Genomic DNA, 18,841 nt, shown 5'->3' with positions numbered 1-18,841 from the left:
CCAGCGTTTCCAACCTTCACACATCCTACGCTAACACACACATATTTCTTTCACTCATCCACTTATGAAGTCTTACTTTCCTTCGACTAGACATTACTTGCCCCACTATATGCTATTACCTGCCATCATTTATTTCTAAGTTTGGAAACAATGGAATTAAGAGATAAGTTATCCACAGTTGTAAGATTATGTGTCCTCAGGTCCTGAACTAAACATCATGGGCCAGTAATTCCGGTCCCAATGCGTGAGTACGGACGGGGTACTCACGCGTGGGCCCGTTGGAAGTGCCGGATTTCAGCATGCACAGGAAACCGGCATTTCCTCCAAGGGGTTCAGAGGTCCAATGCGAACTTCCTTCTTTTTGACAGGTTTGCCCGTGTGTAAGTGCCTGAACTTTTTAGAAATGTAAAAAGGAGACGTAAGGACTTGATTCTTTAAGGTAAGTGGTCTATTATTTAAAATTATAACATTTTTTCCACAGCGTTATTGTTTTTAAGGACTTTACAGTAAGGTAAGTTTATTTTTAGACCCGATTTCCTAAAAAATTATTTTTTTCAAAAATTTGATTAATTGTTTAAAATAGTTTTTTAAAGCTATTTATAGTTCATTTAATTAGTGGGATGTTTTAAAAATTTTATTTAAAGTTTAAGTAGTGTTTTGGGCGCCCGTAGTTTTCATGAGTTTGACAGTTCTTACTATCAAACTCATGAATGAAGTTTCCCCTCCCCTGATTGGCTGCCCAGTGCTCACCTGATCCCAGCCGGCACATCCAATAACTACGCCGCTGGATCAGGCAAGCACAGCGCGCCGACAGCTGAACTGGGCCAGTGACAGGAATTCCAAGCAGTCCCAGGCTTCAGCTGTCGGCGCGCCGGGTAAGTGCACATCGGGGGCTTGCACGCGCGGCAAGCCCCCGATCCTAATTTCTGGGCCGATGTTCTAGAAGCAAGCCACTGATTGCTGTCATAGTGATAGGGAATTATTACATAGAGGCTTGCCGCTGTTACTGTCTGCCTGGACACAGTGCTAAGCCTGTTATTTTTCATAGATGGCGAGAATACAATGCGATATCGCACAAACATTATATCAGTGTCCACAACCAAACACAACTGACTTCTTTTTAAAACTGAGAAACCAACATGAAAAGGTCATGGTCTGTGATTTAGGGCACTGCCAAGTTGAGAAAATTAACAAGAGATGAGGTAAATAGGAAGCAGTAATTACATGATGTCAAGCTCAGGTTTTAAGAGCTTGAATATTGTAGTGGGAGAAAAAATAGAGGAATTCTACAGGATTTGGGATTTGAGGATCTGGCAAAGAAGGAGTTTGAGTAGGAGACTGTGCAGCGAGTCTTGATTTCAATGTAGTGGAGATGCAGAGAGCAAAAGCATGCAGGATGGCATATTTACAAATTAGGAGGAACAGGAAGTGGACATTTCAGTGGAGCACTGACCATGGTAGTATTGATAAAATAGAGAAAGGCAAGAAATGTGAAAGTGGAGAGTGGTGGAGGTTAGAGGTGAGAGAGGGATCACTGAACAGATTACAATACCTTTTGTACTCTGTCCACAAATGTGAGAAAGGAGGTAGAAGAACCATTCCAGATACATGAGCAGTATTCAAGCTTACATGAAGCTTCTGGGAAAGCTAAGAGTTGTAGAGGTGAAAAGAAGTGTTTGGCACACTAGAGGAAATTGAACTTCTTGAAGGCAGCTTTAGCAATGGTGATGTGGTAGTTCCATTTCAGGTCAGGAGAGATAGTGGGGGTAGTTGTAACTTTGGGTAATAGCATAAAATGGGAAAAAAACAATAACTAAAAGGGATCTGGCCGAGGTGGACTGTAATCAAAAACTGGCAGGTAAAAGAGTAAATAATCAATAGGAAGCTTTCAAAGAGGAGATAGTTCACATATCGACTAGACACAGTCCCACGAAGGGGAAAGGAAAGGCATCCAAAGCTAAAGCTCCCTGGCTGACTAAAGATATAGGGGGCTAAATTCGGTTGATTTGTGCCTCCCATTAGCGCCCTAAGAGGCGCAAATCAACTAGCGCCTGGGCGTGGCGTCATTGCTGTGAGCAGCGCCCCGGCTGTAATATTGGGTGGCGCCCCCTGATTTATCGCCAGACGCCATGTCCGCTGGGGTCAGAGGGGCCTACCTGCGGCCAGGGCGGCGCTAGTTAAAGGGGAGGCGGCGGGCGGTCATTTTTGTTGCCCGGCCGCTTGCCAGCACCTGTCCCCTTTGCTGTCCCCGGCCCCCGTGAAGCACCCCCCCCGCCGCGGGGGGTGTCAGCTGCTCTCCATGAGCCCGGCACTCCTCTTGGGTGCCGGGCTCGTTTGTTGGCACTCCCAGCTGGGCGCCGGGATGCGCTGCGCCAGGCCCCTCCCCTTTAATAAGGGAAGGAAGGCCTGCTGTACCGCGGCACGACATGCTGCAGCGCCTAGCGCCGCGATATTGCCTCGCAGCGCCCCAAGAGGGATGCGGGGAGCTTCCAGTAGCGCCCCTCCTCCCTCTCGGGGCGCTACCTGGGAAAATCAGACACAGGAGCGCTAACTTTTTCGGGGCGCTAAAATTAAGGGGGCGCTACCCAATTTTTACCCCATAGAGATTAAAATGAAACAGAAAAAGGAGGCTAATGATAAATGTCAGGCTTCTAATTCAGTAGAGAACCAAGCTGAATACAAAAAGTACAGAGCAGAACTGAAAAAGGAAATAAGGGGTAAAGAGAGTATATGAGAATAGATTAGTGAGTAACATAAAAGGGAACCCAAAAGTCTTTTATAAACATATAAATAGCAAAAGGGTAGTTAAAGGAAGGGTGGGGCCAATTAGGAACCAAAAAAGAAATCTTCTTGTGGAGGCAAGCGGCATGGCTGAGGAACTAAATCAGTACTTTGCATCGGTCTTCACTAAAGAAGAGGATGCTGCCAATGTCACAGTAAAGGAGGAGGTAGTAGAGAAATTTGATAGCATAAAATAGATAAAGAGGAGGTACTTAAAAAGTTGGCAGCGCTCAAAGTAGAAAAGTCACCTGGTTTGGATGGGAGGCATCCTAGGTTGCTGAGGGAAGTAAAGGTGGAAATTGTGGAGGCTCTGACCACAATCTTCCAATTCTCCTTCGACATGGGAGGGGTGCCAGTGGACTGGAGGATTGCAAGTGTAACACCCATGTTCAAAAAAGGGGAGAAGGATAAACGCGACAGCTACAGGCCAGGCAGCCTAACATCGATGGTGATGGAAACACTTGGAGACAATAATCTGGGACAAAATGAATTGGCACTTGGAAAAATATGGGGTAATAAATGAAAGCCATTTTGTTAGAGTCAAATCATGTTTGACTAACTTGATTGAATTCTTTGATGAAATAATGGAGAGGGTTGATGAAGGTAGTGTGGTTGATGTGTATATGGACTTTCAAAAGGCGTTTGATAAAAGTACCACATAATAGACTTGTTAGAAAAATTGAAGCCCATGGGATTAAAGGGGCAGTGGCTGCGTGGATACAAAATTGGCTAAGGGACAGAAAGCAGAGAGTAGTGGTAAGTGGTTGTTATTCAGACTGGAGGGAAGTGTGTCGTGGTGCCCCCACTGCTTTTTTGATATATATTAATGACCTGGACTGGGTATGCAGGGCATAATTTCAATGTTTGCAGATGGCATGAAACGCGGACATTTAGTAAACAGTGAGGAGGATAGTAACGGACACAGACAGACAGACTGGTGAAATGGGCAGATACATGGCAGATGCAATTTAACGCAGAGAAGTATGAAGTGATTTATTTTGGTAGGAAGAATAAGGTGAAGCAATCTAAACTGAATGGTACAATTTTAAAGGGTTTGCCAGAAACATGAGACGTGGGTATGTATGTACACAAGTCTTTGAAGGTGGCAGGGCAAGTTGAGAAGTCCATTAAAAAGGCATACAGGATCCTGGGCTTTATAAATAGAGGCAAGCCTCGAGGAGGTGGGTTTGGAGGCTGGAGTGGTGGGGAAATTGCAGAATCGGGGGGCAGGAACCCATCCCGCCCCCAACCCACATCTGTGCCAATGTCCCAGGAGGCGGGTACCCGACCTGTGCTGGGAGCCGCCTCCCCGAGGCGGGAAGGGGATTAGTGCCAATTAACTGCCTGTTAACAGGTAGTTAACAGGCAGTTTTTTGCCTAATCCCTATTTTTAGCCCTGAAGTGTGGGCTGTCCGACGGCTCCGAACCACGCCAAGTTAGCGTGGCGGACCGTCGGTCTGCAGGGGTTGGAGGGGTCGAGATGTCCGTTGTGCAGGTGAGTGATGGGTGCATGTGTGCAGAGGTAAGTGTGTGAGGTAAGTGTGTGAGGTAAGTGTAAAGGCCTAGAAATTGGGTATAGCCCCGCTTGAGGCGTTAGAACTGGCGATGCGCAAAGTTTATAGCCAGACGAAACTTATCGCCGCCTGGCGCGATATTGGGTTGCATCGCCCCCAAAGGGGATTGAGGCACTAAATCAGCCGTTGCACGGTGCTCTTAAGGCGCAAAAGGTCAGGCGCTACTCAATATCGACGCGGACGGGCGCAGCGCAGGTGAACTCAATTACGGGAAAGCACGAGACCTACAGGCACCGGCCGGCTCTTAAAGGGGCGGGTAAGTCAGACTGAGCTTAAACACCCAACGCCCTGTAGGCCTCAGATTCGGCGCTCGCCCTTGTCTGGCGTTAGAAACTTGTGCATTATGGAGAAGGTTAGGCAGAGAGCAGAGCGCTTCAGCACTGAGGCTCTGGACCACTTGGTGGCTGCAGTTGAACACCATCGAGAGGTCCTGTATCCGGATAATGGCAAGAGGCCAAATCAGAAGGCTTATCAACGATCTTGGAGGGAGGTTGCTGTGAGGGTGAATTCCAGCAGCATGGTGACCAGGACCCCTGTTCAGTGCAGGAAGAAATTCAACGACCTCACACGGATCGCTAAAGTGAGTGATGGTTTACCAAACTTGTGCTTCCCTCCATCTGCAGCTGACTTCGGGCACCCTGCTGCAATGATGCGCCAATGGCCATCTGTCATTATGCACCCATGGCCCTTTCTGGCCACACACATGGACAGATGTCTCAAGGCCTCATGTAAGGGCTCTTGCACCATGGGGGGCATGCGATGAGGTCTCAAGGCCTCATGTAACAGAACCTCCCCTTCTTTCCCCTGCAGTCCAAGATGGCACAGATTAGAAAGGAGCAGCGTCGAACCGGTGGCGGACCTGCACAAGTGGTCACTCTCACGGATCTGGAGGAGAGAGTGCACCAGATACTTGGAGGACGTCTGTCTGGTCCTGTGACCACTGCATCTGCAGACCCCATTACCGACAGCGAGGGTAAGACTCTCACCTTTTCCACCTGTTGCCTTCCACTTGGTCCCCCCACCAGCATGCATCCTCAGTGTGCAGCCATGTCAGAGCCTTGCCGCAATCTGGCATGCCTTTCAGCAAACCTGTCCTTTTGCTAAAGCCACTCTTCCACCTCCCACTTTCAGATGAAGCAGCACCAACTCGGGCTCAACGCGCTGAAGCTGCCAGTGCCAGTGCCACCGGAGGCGAGGACCAGGAGGAATCCGGACCAGCCGTTGCAGAATCCGGGGAGCGGAGACATCTGCAGACTGGGGATAGTAGTCCCCTGGAGGGGAGGGGGGGTGGCTCTGAGGATGAACCAGTTGCCGGACCAAGCGGCATGGAGCAACGCAGGGGGGATAGGCAAGTTCGGCCACCGTCTCCCCGCAGGGCAAGGCAGTTCATCATGACTGCTGCACAGAGTGCAGATGAGGTCCGTCGCCCTCCAAACAAGCTCCCATTCCGATGCCAGTTGGTCAAAAGGCTTTTAGGTGTAGTGGTGCAAGTGCTTCGGACAGGGTTGAAGGTATCAATTACTGTAAAGCTCAAATCCCAGAACTCTGCTCCACATTAGCTCGCCAACTCTCTAGCAGCGAGCGCAATGAGCAGGCCAAGTGGCAGAAGATTCTGCAGTAGAGCTGTCCCCTTTAAATAGCGCCCCCCTACTCCGAGAAGGGCCTGTTAGCCCTCCCTCGAACTGTCACTAATAGCGCTGGGCGCTAAGACTCCGGGCGCCACCCAATATGCACTCAGGCGCTCCTAAAAGGCATTGCACACTGAAATGACGTCATGAGCTGCTTGCGCTCGTGGGCGCGTGCAAACACTTAGCGCAGGCGCTAAATGTATAGTCAATATCTGAGTTGGCGCTATCTTCATAGCATCCGCCCCAACATAGCGCTTCGCCCCAATTCTAGGTCTCTTTAGGCGCTCAGCGCCGGCGCTACCAACCCAATTTCTAGGCCAAAGTGTTTTAATAAGTTTTACTTACCTTTACTTTCTCCTGCAGGCTTCCTTCCTTCAGTTCTCGGGAGTCCCTCAGCTCACCGGCACAGAAAGCAGAATGGCCGCTGAACTGTCAAAAGCTGCAGCCTCTGCTTTCTGGTCTGGAGAGATCTCTAACTGAGTCTGAGTAGAAGGACTCAAGTTAGAAGACAGATTGTCAGCGTTTGACAGCTTCACAGAGCTGTCAAAGGTTGATTTTTTATCTGTCAAAAGCTCTTGACAGATGAAATGTTAATCGCTGACAACACCAGTAACCAGGTATCCCTTAATTGGCCTGCTGAGCCCACTGGGCGGGCTTAACAAGGTCAATCAGGGGAAAATAGCGTGGGTTGGCCACGAGTCGATGAAGGCGGGACTCCAACCCAAAAATTGGGAGTCCCGCCTCCAAAAGCTCCCCATTGACAAAATTAAGCCCATAGTGTACAAAAGCAAGAAAATTATGCTAAACCTTTATAAAACACTGGTTAGGCCCCAGCTGAAGTATTGTGACCAATTCTGGGCATCACACTTTAGGAAGGATGTCAAGGCCTTAGAGCGGGTGCAGAGGAGATTTACTAGAATGGTACCAGGAATGAAAGACATGAGTTATTTGAAGAGGCTAGAGAAACTGAAATTGTTCTCCTTAGAGTAGAGAAGGTTATGGGGAGATTTGATAGAGGTGTTCAAAATCACGAATGGTTTTGATCGGGTAAATAAGGAGAAACTGTTTCCAGTGGCAGAAGGGTCGGTAACCAGAGGACACAGATTTAAGGTAATTGGCAAAAGAACCAGAGGCGACATGAGGAAAAATGTTTTTACACCGTGTGTTGTTATGATCTGGAATGCACTGCTTGAAAGGGTGATGGAAGCAGATTTAGTAATAAGTTTCAAAAGGGAATTGGATAAATATATAAAGGGGGAAATTTTGCAGGGCTATTGGGCAAGAGTGGGGGAGTGGGACTAATTGGATAATTCATTCTAAGAGCCAGAACAGGCATGATGGGCCAAATGTCCATCTTCTGTGTTGTATCATTCTACGATTCTATGATTCTAACTAATTGCTTCTATTGACTTCAATGGAAAGGAAAATCGAGTGTGGTGCATAATGAATGGGTGGTTAATTCGATATTGACCATTTTGCATCATCGTCCGAGGTTGCGATAGAGATGAATTTACTGTAGCCTCAAATTTCTGCTTAGTGTTATTTTAAAAATGGCTGTAACCTATTTCAAATGTAAATGGGTTACCCCATCGTTAAAATAATGCTGATCAGAAAAATCGAAGCTTGTATCGTCCCATCATACGGATGACATGCTCAGGTTAAAAATATTAATACACTTTTTTAATTTCTTGTAAACACTCAGCAGGTCAGGCAGCATCTGTGGAGAGAGGAAGGTCAGGTTAGCGTTTCTGGTCTATGACCCTTTGTTCTGACATTACCCCTACCTTCCTCTCTCTATAGATGCTACCTTGACCTGCATGTGGATCCACATTTTCTGCTTTTATTTCAGACTTCTAGCATCTGCAATATTTTTGCATTTTGTTTTAAATTTCTTGTCCTGTACAACAAAATATTGAATTATGTGCAGGGATGCGTGCTAGTCAAGCTAATATGCCTAAATATCTGCTTTCTCAACTTTCTCACTGACATACTTTGAGGGAATTAAAACAAGCTTCTTCTTGCAACTTAGAGAGTTCACATCTATATATATAAAAAGGAATCGATCTGTCTGTCTGTCTATCTGTCTGTCTGTCCTCACGTGTGCGTCTGTCCGGCTATGCGCTCGAAAGTTATAGAGCGTACCTACGCGCGCGTTACCTCCAAAGAAAGCTTACGGTTCCGGGATGGTGGTAAGTGTATTTACTTCTCGGTCGGACGAAAATTGTTCGCGCCTTATGCAAAAAACCTTCAAAATTAAACTCATTATCTGCTACTTAGCATTGATTGACTGACGTCAAGGTTCGACCAATCCTGTGCTGTCACGATTGACCAATCCTACAGTACGGTCCCCTGATGGTTGGCCAATCGGTGTGTGTGGGTGGGCGGGACTAATCGTTTTCATCTCAGGGATGTGGCAGCCATTGTTTCACTGCCATTACTTCAGCTTCCAGCTCAAACTACTCTGCTCATCCAGCTTTGAAAAAGTTAGTATCTCTTTTAAAAATAACATAAGATTTACCAAAAACGTTTTATAAGTACTTTCACTTTCATCTTTCAAGGTATTAAAAGGTAGAAATGTTGCCCGGCAGCAGATTGAGAGAGGGACACAGACAGGGCCCAAAAGCCTGGGACTCGATTTAAAATGTTGCCCGGCAGCAGATTCACAGAGGGACACAGAGAGGCCCCAAAGCCTGGCACTCGATTTAAACCGCCCGGCCCAAAACAGCCCTGGCAAAGCCGGGCTCCCCCAGCTAGTAACTTATAAATGACAAGAAATTGTTTGAGGCCATTATTGCAAATTGAAGTCTTTATACATAGATACATAGAAGATAGGAGCAGGAGTAGGCCATTCGGCCCTTCGTGCCTGCTCCGCCATTCAATGAGATCATGGCTGATCCTTTAATTCAGTATCCCGTCCCCGCCTTCTCTCCGTAACCCTTAACCCCTTTTGCCCGTAGAAATATATCTAATTCCCTCTTAAATATATTTAATGAGCTGGCGTACACTGCCCTCTGTGGCAATGAGTTCCACAGGTTCACCACTCTCTGAGTGAAGAAATTCCCCCTCATCTCTGTCCTAAATGGTTTAGCCCTTATCCTTAAATTATGTCCTCTAGTTCTGTTCTCACCCGCCAAGGGAAACATTCCTTCTGCATCCAGTCTGTCTAGACCTGTCAGAATTTTATACACTTCTATGAGGTCCCCTCTCAATCTTCTAAACTCCAGTGTGTACATCCCTAAACTACATAGTCTCTCCTCATAGGTCATTCCCGCCATTCCTGGTATCAGCCTGGTGAATCGCCGCTGCACCCCCTCCATGGCAAGAACATCCTTCCTCAGATGAGGCGACCAAAACTGTACACAGTACTCGAGGTGTGGTCTCACCAGTGCCCTGTACAGCTGCAGCAAGGTATCCCTGTTCCTGTATTCTAACCCTTTTGCTATGAAGGCCAGCATACCGTTTGCCTTCTTGACCGCCTGTTGCACCTGCATGCTCGCCTTCAGTGACTGGTGTACAAGAACACCCAGGTCTCTCTGTACTTCCCCCTCTCCCAATCTATTGCCATTTAAATAATAATTTGCCCTCCCGTTCCTGCACCCAAGGTGGATAACTTCGCACTTGTCCACATTATAGTGCATCTGCCATTTATCCGCCCAATCGCCCAGTCTGTCCAAATCGCTCTGGAGCTTCCTGGTCTCTTCCTCTGAGCCCACCCCCCCTCCTAGTTTAGTGTCGTCTGCAAATTTGGAAATGCTGCATCCGACTCCCTGATCCAGGTCATTAATGTAAATTGTGAACAGCTGGGGGCCCAGGACAGATCCCTGTGGTACCCCACTTGTTACTGCCTGCCATTCAGAAAATGAGCCGTTTATTCCAGCTCTCTGTTTTCTATCTGACAGCCAGTTCCCTATCCACGCCAATACTTTCCCCTTTATCCCATGAGCCTCAATTTTCCATGCTAATCTTTTATGTGGGACCTTATCGAAGGCCTTTTGGAAGTCCAGGTACACCACATCTACTGGCTCTCCCCCATCTATTCTACCAGTTACTCCCTCAAAAAATTCCAATAGATTAGTCAAGCACGATTTACCCTTTGTAAATCCATGTTGACTCTGTCCTATCCTGTCCCCATTTGCTAAGTGCTCCGCTATTTCATCCTTAATGATGGACTCCAGCATTTTGCCCACAACTGATGTAAGGCTTACAGGTCTGTAATTACCTGCTTTTTCCCTACCCCCCTTTTTGAATAGTGGGGTAACGTTAGCTACCCTCCAATCCATGGGCACTGTTCCCGAGTCTAATGAATTCTGAAAAATCATCCTTAGTGCATCCGCTATCTCTAGGGCCACCTCCTTCAGTACCCTAGGATGCATGTTATCAGGCCCTGGGGATTTGTCCACCTTCAATCCCTTTAGCTTCCTTAACACCATATCCTTAGAGATATTGATTTGCGTCAGTTCCTCCTTTGCCAATGTCCCTATTTTTCCCGATATCCCAGGGAGGTTTTTTGTGTCTTCCTTCGTAAAGACTGACCCAAAGTATGCATTTAGTTGATCTGCCATTTCCTTATTTCCCATTATATATTCCCCCGTATCTGACTGCAATGGACCAACTTTGGTTTTCACCAGTCTTTTCCTTTTGATATACTTATAAAAGCTTTTGGAGTTAGTTTTTATATTTTCCGCCAGCTTGTTTTCGTAAGCTATTTTGCCCCTCTTGATTATGCCCTTTGCCCTCCTTTGCTCTATCTTAAACTGTTCCCAATCTTCCGCTCTGGCGCTTTTTTTGGCTATTTTATACGCCCTATCTTTGGATTTTATGCTGTCTCTAATTTCCCCTGTTATCCACGGTTGAGTCACCTTTTTAGATTTCCTTTTATGCCAGATTGGTATAAACAATTTTTGCAATTTTGTCATTCTATCTTTAAATGTTTGCCATTGTTTATCTACCTCCAGTCCTCCCAGGAACGTTGTCCAATCAGACCTACTCAGTTCCCGTCTCATGGCATCATAATTCCCCTTGTTTAAATTCAGGACCTTAGTCTCTGAGTCAATTTCTTCGCTCTCCATTTCGAGTGAGAAATCGATCATGTTATGATCGCTCTGACCCAAGGGTCCCCGTACAACAAGATTACTGATTAGTCCCTTCTCATTGCACAGTACCCAGTCCAATATAGCCTGTTCCCGAGTTGGTTCCTCGACATATTGATCCAGATAACCATCCCTTAAACACTCAAGGAATTCCTCCTCCTCATTATTTTTACTGATTAGGCTAGTCCAATCTATATGTAAGTTAAAGTCACCTATGATGACAGCTGTGCTCTTATTGCACGCTTCTCTAATTTCCCTCGTGATGCCCTCCCTAACCTCTATTTTACTATTTGGAGGCCTATATACCACTCCTATTAATGTTTTTCGCCCCTCGCTATTTCTTAGCTCCACCCATATAGATTCTGTATTAACTGAGTTAATATCCTTCCTTTCAATTGCATTTATCCCCTATTACCTGGTATCCAACAAAATGATGGCATAACCTTGGAAGTTGTCGAAGGTAAGTGTGATGACTGCTACTGAGCTCTCCCATACAATCTAATCTTCTAAATTAGAAACACTGGTCCTTGAACTGGGGTTTCTCTTCAAAATTAGCCGGAGTGACAGCTACCCATTCTGCCATGTTTGTTTAGCAAATGGATCTTTGCCCAAGGTAAATTTCCAGCATGAAATTAGGAAAGCGAGTGGAATTTTTAAAAATAAAAACTGTAACATATCTCAGTATCAATTAGCACTGTAAGGCTGCAAGATTTTTTAAAATCTATTTAGCCCGGAAGTGTCCTTCGTTTAAAATATACGATGTTTCTAACATAAAGTCATGTTCAGGTTACCAAGGGGAAATTCTTAGAGTTCCACCAGATGTTTCTAGCCCAATAGCAATAAGCCTGGAGCCACCCACTGAAACAAAGTTTGGACAAGAATTCTGATGGAGTCTTGGATGAGAAATGGGTTAGAATGGTTATCTATACCAGTTTTGAGACAATGGGGAAGATCATTAGTACATTCCAGAGATGTCAGAGTCTCAATTTCACAAGTTAGTTCAGCAATTCTGCCTTGTAAAGTGAGGTGGGCCCATATCAAAGAACAAAGTTATCATAATTTATTACTTGGATGTTACGGGCAGCGATAGGAAAGAGGAAAGTCTTGCTGTGAAAACAGTTTTCTGTTCCTTCACATTTTACATGTAAAATAAACCAGTTTGTCGGTTTACAACTGGCCTCAGCTCACCCGAGTGCTCTTTAGTCCACGTTCCAAAAGTTAGGAGAAATGCATGCCGGAGCACATGCAGAATCCGATACTAATGAGCTATCTTATTGTTATGGGCCCTGGGCCACATATTGTTGAACTAGATATTAAGTAGTAACGGTACTCTGCAGACCATAAGGGACACCGGGTTTTCTTAGAGGACTGACCGGTGATGCTGAAGCCAAGAGAATATCTAGTGCAGACCCAACATTTGTAACAACCTGGGGTGTAAGGGGAGAAAACTGGTGGAGGAAAACAAACACTCTATGAAACGCCAGCTTACTGCAGAGTGAATTGTCTCTTTCCTGTATGGTAATCCCTGTTGCCTCAATTTGCGTTTGATTAGTGCAGTTCTGTGCAATGGATGCAACACCAAGTAAAACTGGATTGTGATCCCCCACATTCATAAGAATCTTATAGCTCTCCCACCAATCATGGTCAAAAGATGAAACAATCATGTAATAACACAATGTACCACCAATTTTTTAATTTATAAGGGGGGAAAAGGGTTTAATCACAAATGCTGGCTTCCTCATTGGGCGGCCTCTTTTGTGCTGTTTCTGAGGTTGAGCTGCTTTGCACTATGGGACTTCAAGTGATCCACTTGCACTGAAAATAGTACGTCTGAGTTTCCACAACGACTCAGTTGTTTAAGGCACAGAGCAGCTGAGCCTTACAGAGCAGGAAATTCCCAAGGTGTGCACGGAGTTAGCTGATCACAGCCGAGGCAGCAGTCGGGGGTGCTGTAATTGGCCTCAGTGTCAGACGTGGCTTAGTGGGTAGCACCCTTTCCTCTGAGTCAGATGGTCGTGGGTTCATAGTCCCACTCACGGGACTTGAGCACAAAAATCTAGGCTGTCACTCCAGGGCAGTGCTGAGAGAGTGCTGCACTGTCGGGGGGGTGCTGTCTTTTGAATGAGACGTTAAGCCGAGGCCCCGTCTGCTCGCTCAAGTGGATGTAAAAGATCCCATGGCACTATTTTGAAGAAGTGCAGAGGAGTTATCCCTGGTGTCCTGGCCAATATTTATCCCTCAATCAACATCACTAAAATCAGATTATCTGGTCATTATCACATTGCTGTTTGTGGGAGCTTGCTGTGCACAAATTGGCTGCAGCGTTTCCTACATTACAACAGTGACTACACTTCAAAAGTACTTCACTGGCTGTAAAGCACTTTGGGACGTCCGGTGGCTGCAAAAGGCGCTATATAAATGCAAGTCTTTCTTTTCTTTCAGTGTTCCTTGGCTGGGTGTGGGGGAGGAGCAATTGGGCAGAGTTTCCACTTCTGATCAAAGACCTCTGCTGGAAGCTATGTGAGGACAAGATTGGACTTGGCCACGATGTCCCCCACATTCCAATAGCCTGTCAATATTCACTATCTAAGTTCCCAATGAAGAATGACCACTTGGGTGAGGTATTAGATGGCAACCAGCAAGGAATCATTACCTTCAGGATTGTGGAACCATTTGTAAAAAATGGCAAATTAAAAAAAAAGACTCCTTCACATACACAGCATACTAATAGCTTTTGTAATTTAAAAAAAATCATATTCTGACCTAAGTAGATTGTACAGTAAAGTATTGTGAGGAAACAAATGAAATTAAACATGATTTTCTCTCCTCAAGCCTCTGTAGATTTTTGCTTTTTTAATGCGAATTAATAAAAAGAAAATGCTGAACTGTTAGCAGCATTTGCTAATTGTACTAAAGACAGTTAATGGGTAATGAACAAACATAACTTTTTTCTGATACGACTATAAATAGTTTTTTCAAACTTTGTCATGAAACACACATACTTTGTTGTTAACCAGTAAGAGTAAAGACTTGATTTTAAGCTACTGAAGTTCTGTACTCACTCAGTTAGTGCATTAGCATGTGATTGTAGTATTGGAAGGACATCAGGGAAGTGGGTGTTAAATGGCTGTAGGTTAAACACTAAACAGGATTTGACCTGAATTGCGATACTTTCAATTGAATTGAACAGAAATGAAAACTACAGGAAACTTTCGATTAACTGGCCCCTAAATAACCAGAATGCTCTATCCACCGGCAAAATTCAGGAGTCGGTTCCAATAACTTTTATTACCTTTTTAAACTCCATTTGTTGCTGTGCAAGGGTGTAGCTGAAGCTATTGCTAAGCTACAGAGACGCTTGCAACTTGTGCCGATTGTTTTGAAGCTGCAACAGGGTTTGTTGCTTTATACGGAGCTCCGAGCTCCATATCTTTTACTATAGCGTTCGGTTATCCGGCATTGTTGATGGACCGGCAACACGTCGGTCCCGTCCATGCCGGATACCAGAAAGTTTCCTGTAGCAGGTAAATGGCAACTGGCTCCATCATTGGATGAGTGGGGCTATCGCAAGTAGCATCTTAACAGCTCTGAAGATGTTATATGAAGCAAATTGATTTCCATCCAACCAGAACCTGGTTTCACATGTTCCAGTGGACTGATGAGTAAAACTGCGCATGATTTGGAACTTACCTGTGTAGTCTTCATGGCACTCACATGTGTATCCTCCTTCTCTACTCCGACAAATCCCATTATTTCCACAGGGGTTTGAGTAACAGAGGTCAATTTCTGTTTCACAGTAGTCTCCAGTAAACCCTGCTGGACATCTACACCTCAAGCCATTTATCGGATGGATGGGACGGAACAAGATGGTATCCGAGGTGATAAACGGGGCAGAGCTATCGAACTTCAACACAGACACACACTTCATGTAATTTTCACATGGTTCCCGGAGGCAAATATTGTCATCAAATGGCAGCACCCTTTGTGTGGAAATGGCTGTCAGCAGAGTGCGGTTGAGATAAATCTGCTGCTGTAGGTCCTCCGAGGAGAAAAATTGATTGTGGGCCCCACCAGGCAACAAGACCGACAGACTGACATTGAGGATAGTGGCCCTGACGTCCGTATCATTCTGTATGTTGAATATCACAATGTCCTCTTTCATAGCAGATAATACGGTGGCCACTCCCTCAACAAACAAAGATAGGAGTGGAGAGAGAAACTTCTCTTGGGACATGTTCTCCAGGCGTAACGTGATGCTGTTGCTCAACATTTCGTCAGTGATGATAGTGACCTGCAGTGCACACTGGGCTGTCACACTGTGAATACCATCTGAAAAACAAGGACAAAAAAGCTTCATTACATCGGGCATCTGCTATAATATACAAGCCCTTTTAATCTAGATTTCCTGAACAATATAGCGCATTGTGAAATATGTTACTGTATGAACGCTTAACCCGTTTATATCAAATTCCTCTTACCCCCTTTTTAACAGAGGTAGAAACTCAATTAAAATAAATGGCTTAACCCCTCCTTTGAAATTGAGGGAAGATGAGAACTGGGTTGGGTGCATTAAAACTTCATATCATATCATTCGTGCTAATTTACAGGCATTTCATTTTGTTGAAATCTGTAACCTTCATACCAGATTTAGATTGCAATATCATACTACTTTGTGTCAACCATCATCTTACCCCCTTCATTGTCAAAAAAAAATTAGAAACTGCCATTTTGCCCCTGAAATAAATCCACCCGAATAACGTCCCAGACATTTCATGAATGGTCAGGATTTAGAAACAAAAACATAATTTATTAAGTAATGACAGTCATGTGTGTAGGATAATATTACTTCTGCATTCACCTATACACTTATGGGTAGGTAGGATCTTTATATAGTGCAGCCCAATACCAATTTAGACCTGTGTACAATCTGAAATCTACTCCTCGTCCACTACTTCTTGTATAATCAAAAAAGTAGAAACATATAGTTGGACATATCTCACCATTTGATTATCAGTCACAAAAATTAATAAAACCTCAATTAAAATGAATCTCTTAGCATAGTCCTGCCATAGATATCGACACTGCACCAGTGATTGTCCTATTCTTCTTTCATAAGTGTGAAAAGGCACATAAGAACATAAGACGTAGGAGCAGGAGTAGGTCATTTGGCCCCTCGAGTCTGCTCCGCCATTCAATAAGATCATGGCTGATCTGATCTTGGCCTCAACTCCACTTCCCTGCCCACTCCCCATAACCCTTGACTCCCTTACCTTTCAAAATAACTCACCAATTGTTGGCCTAAGGAAGTTATGAAAGCCTTTTTCTGGAGTGACTGACCAACAGAAGATGTTTTAAACTGACATACTGTCCCTCAGAATTGATTTGATTTATTATTTTACATTGTCGCCTAAGAGAACAAAATTTAATAAACTTTTTAGAATGTAGAATTTTTAAATAATATTAATTCATATGAGCATCAGCTGTTTATAAATGTGTTTTATGGTCCTCTGGTGGTTGATAAATGCACCACCCGGTGTGGTATCTGGTCCTACAAAGAAGGAGGTTTTGCATTCAATCCCTGGTTTGTGCTGAGTTTGTTTGTTTTTTTTAATTCGTTCCTGGGATGTGGGTGTCGCTGGCAAGGCCAGCATTTATTACCCGTCCCTAATTGCCCTTGAGAAGGTGGTAGTGAGTTTCCTTCTTGAACAACTGCAGTCCGTGTGGTGAAGGTACTCCCACAGTGCTGTCAGAGGGAGAGTTCCAGGATTTTGATCCAGCGACAATGAAGGAACGGCGATATATTTCCAAGTCAGGATGGTGTGTAACTTGGAGGGGAACTTGGAGGTGGTGGTGTTCCCATGCGCCTGCTGCCCTTGTCCTTCTAGGTGGTAGAGGTCGCGGGTTTGGGAGGAGCTGATTTCAATCGGGATCCAGTATAATTGACCTCAGTGCCTTGGGCTAAGGGGACAGAAATCAGTTACTGCTCCCATTCCTGACTGCTATCCAGTGAGTTCTGCTGGAAAGTGCACATGTGTAGACTCGATGCCCCCCAATAGCAAAAATAGCCTGTCAACATTCACTGTCTAAGATGGCAGTGAAAGAATGGCCATTGGCCAAGATCTGGGTTCGGTTTGTGAATGGCATTTGTGGTTAACCTTCTGGCTTCATTTATATACCAGATGCCTGGAAGAATCTCTACCTGTAATCACCTGTGTGAGAGACAAGTCGATATTCGGTGCAGGATCTACCATCCAGTAGCCCATCTGCACAATTGCCAAATTTGTTCCCAATGTCCGCTGGAATGAATGAGACGAGGTTACCTTTTATGAACATGTCCTTGGTCCAAGAATATTGTCTGTAATTATGAACGGAGTTAAATTGATCACAGAACTTTTGGTTGAACTCTGCCTACTTCACTGCATGCTGCGGCTTTTTATGGAAATCCCACTCGACTCCAGTATGGGGAACCTGACTGACCTCTGCTGCACATCGATGCAGTCCAGTCTTTTGACATCAGGCTCATATAACTGCACTCTATCTGGACCAAGTGATTATGGAAGGTAGCTAATCATAAGAGACTTGAGTATTCTTTCCACCTCAGCTTGGTGACGTTCAAGGTGGAATGTTACTCATCCTTTCACTGCACTGCAGGAGACGTCCTAATTTGATATAGATGCATTTTCCCTTTGGTAGAAGTGTAGGGGGGAGAAATTCGGTATCGCCCCGTTTGGGGCGCAATTATCGGCCGGGCGCAGAGTTTAGCACCTGGCGCTAATTATCGCCTCTGACTGCAAACTTGGCTTCTATCACCCCTGGAGGTCATTGGAGTGCTAAATCAGGCGCTACACACCTCTCTTAAGGCGCTAACGCCAAGGAGCGAGGTGCTACCTCAGAGCACTGGCGAAGCTCATGTGATGTCAGTCAGCAATGGAACACAGACACAATGGCGCCAGCCAGTTCTTAAAGGGGAGGGAGGGTCAATCTTGCTCTCCATCCACATCCTGCTCATTGCAGCCTTGAATCTCGGCCTGGAGAGACCTGTACATCAAATCTGCTGGAAAGAACAATGGAGAGACCCAGGGAAAGCGCTCAGAGTGCAGCCCCCATAGTCTCTTCTAAATCGATGCAAGGTCAAATCAAAATTAACCTGCAAAGTGCGGCTCAGTACCCAAAACTTCTTCATACAGCATTAAGGGGGGAAAATTCAGTATCGCCACGTTTGGGGCGCCATTATCGGCCGTGCGCAAAGTTTAGCGCCTGGCGCTAATTATCGCCTCTGACGGCAAACTTGGCTTTTATCGCCCCTGGAGGTGATTGGAGCGCTAAATCAGGCGCTTCACACCTGTCTTAAGGCGCAAAGGCCGAGGAGCAAGGCGCTACCTCAGAGCGCTGGCGAAGCAAGGAAGGGCAAATCAAAATAAACCTGCAAAGTGCTGCTCAGTACCCAAAACTCCTTCACACAGCGTTGAATCTCTCCAGAAGTCTCTCTCTCTCTCTCTCTCTCTCTCTCAGAATGTGTGGTGCTAAAATGTCACCAACAAAAAAAGGCAGGAAGCAGTCGCCTTTAAATAGCACTCCCCCAGTCCCTTTCTGACTGCAAAACGCTCCCCTCAACCTGTCGTTGCTAGTGGCAGGCAGTAAAGCAGGGGGCGCCACTCAATATCTGGTCCGGGGCGTTGCGCACTCGACTGACGTCACGCTCTGCTGGCGCAGGAGATCGTGGCGGTAGTGTTTAGCGCCACCGCAAAATGCCTAGTTAATTTCACGA

At 45.5% G+C, this 18,841-nt stretch overlaps 1 protein-coding gene across 4 annotated transcripts in view; it reads right to left on the bottom strand.

The window, feature by feature from the left end:
• The window catches only part of LOC147105202 (cadherin EGF LAG seven-pass G-type receptor 2-like), a 361,456-nt gene that overhangs the window by 234,733 nt on the left and 107,882 nt on the right, over positions 1 to 18,841 (bottom strand). For all 4 annotated transcript variants that reach the window (XM_086011326.1, XM_086011327.1, XM_086011324.1 and 1 more), the window contains exon 2: positions 14,764 to 15,402. In XM_086011326.1, coding sequence (XP_085867452.1) covers positions 14,764 to 15,402 — 639 coding nt within the window. The remainder of the gene's footprint in view (positions 1 to 14,763; positions 15,403 to 18,841) is intronic.

The sequence above is a fragment of the Somniosus microcephalus genome, chromosome 18, assembly GCF_052327205.1.
Source record: "Somniosus microcephalus isolate GS21.2 chromosome 18, FLI_Smic_1.0, whole genome shotgun sequence".
NCBI classification, from domain to species: Eukaryota; Metazoa; Chordata; class Chondrichthyes; order Squaliformes; family Somniosidae; genus Somniosus; species Somniosus microcephalus.
This window is presented reverse-complemented; position numbering and strand designations above follow the sequence as displayed.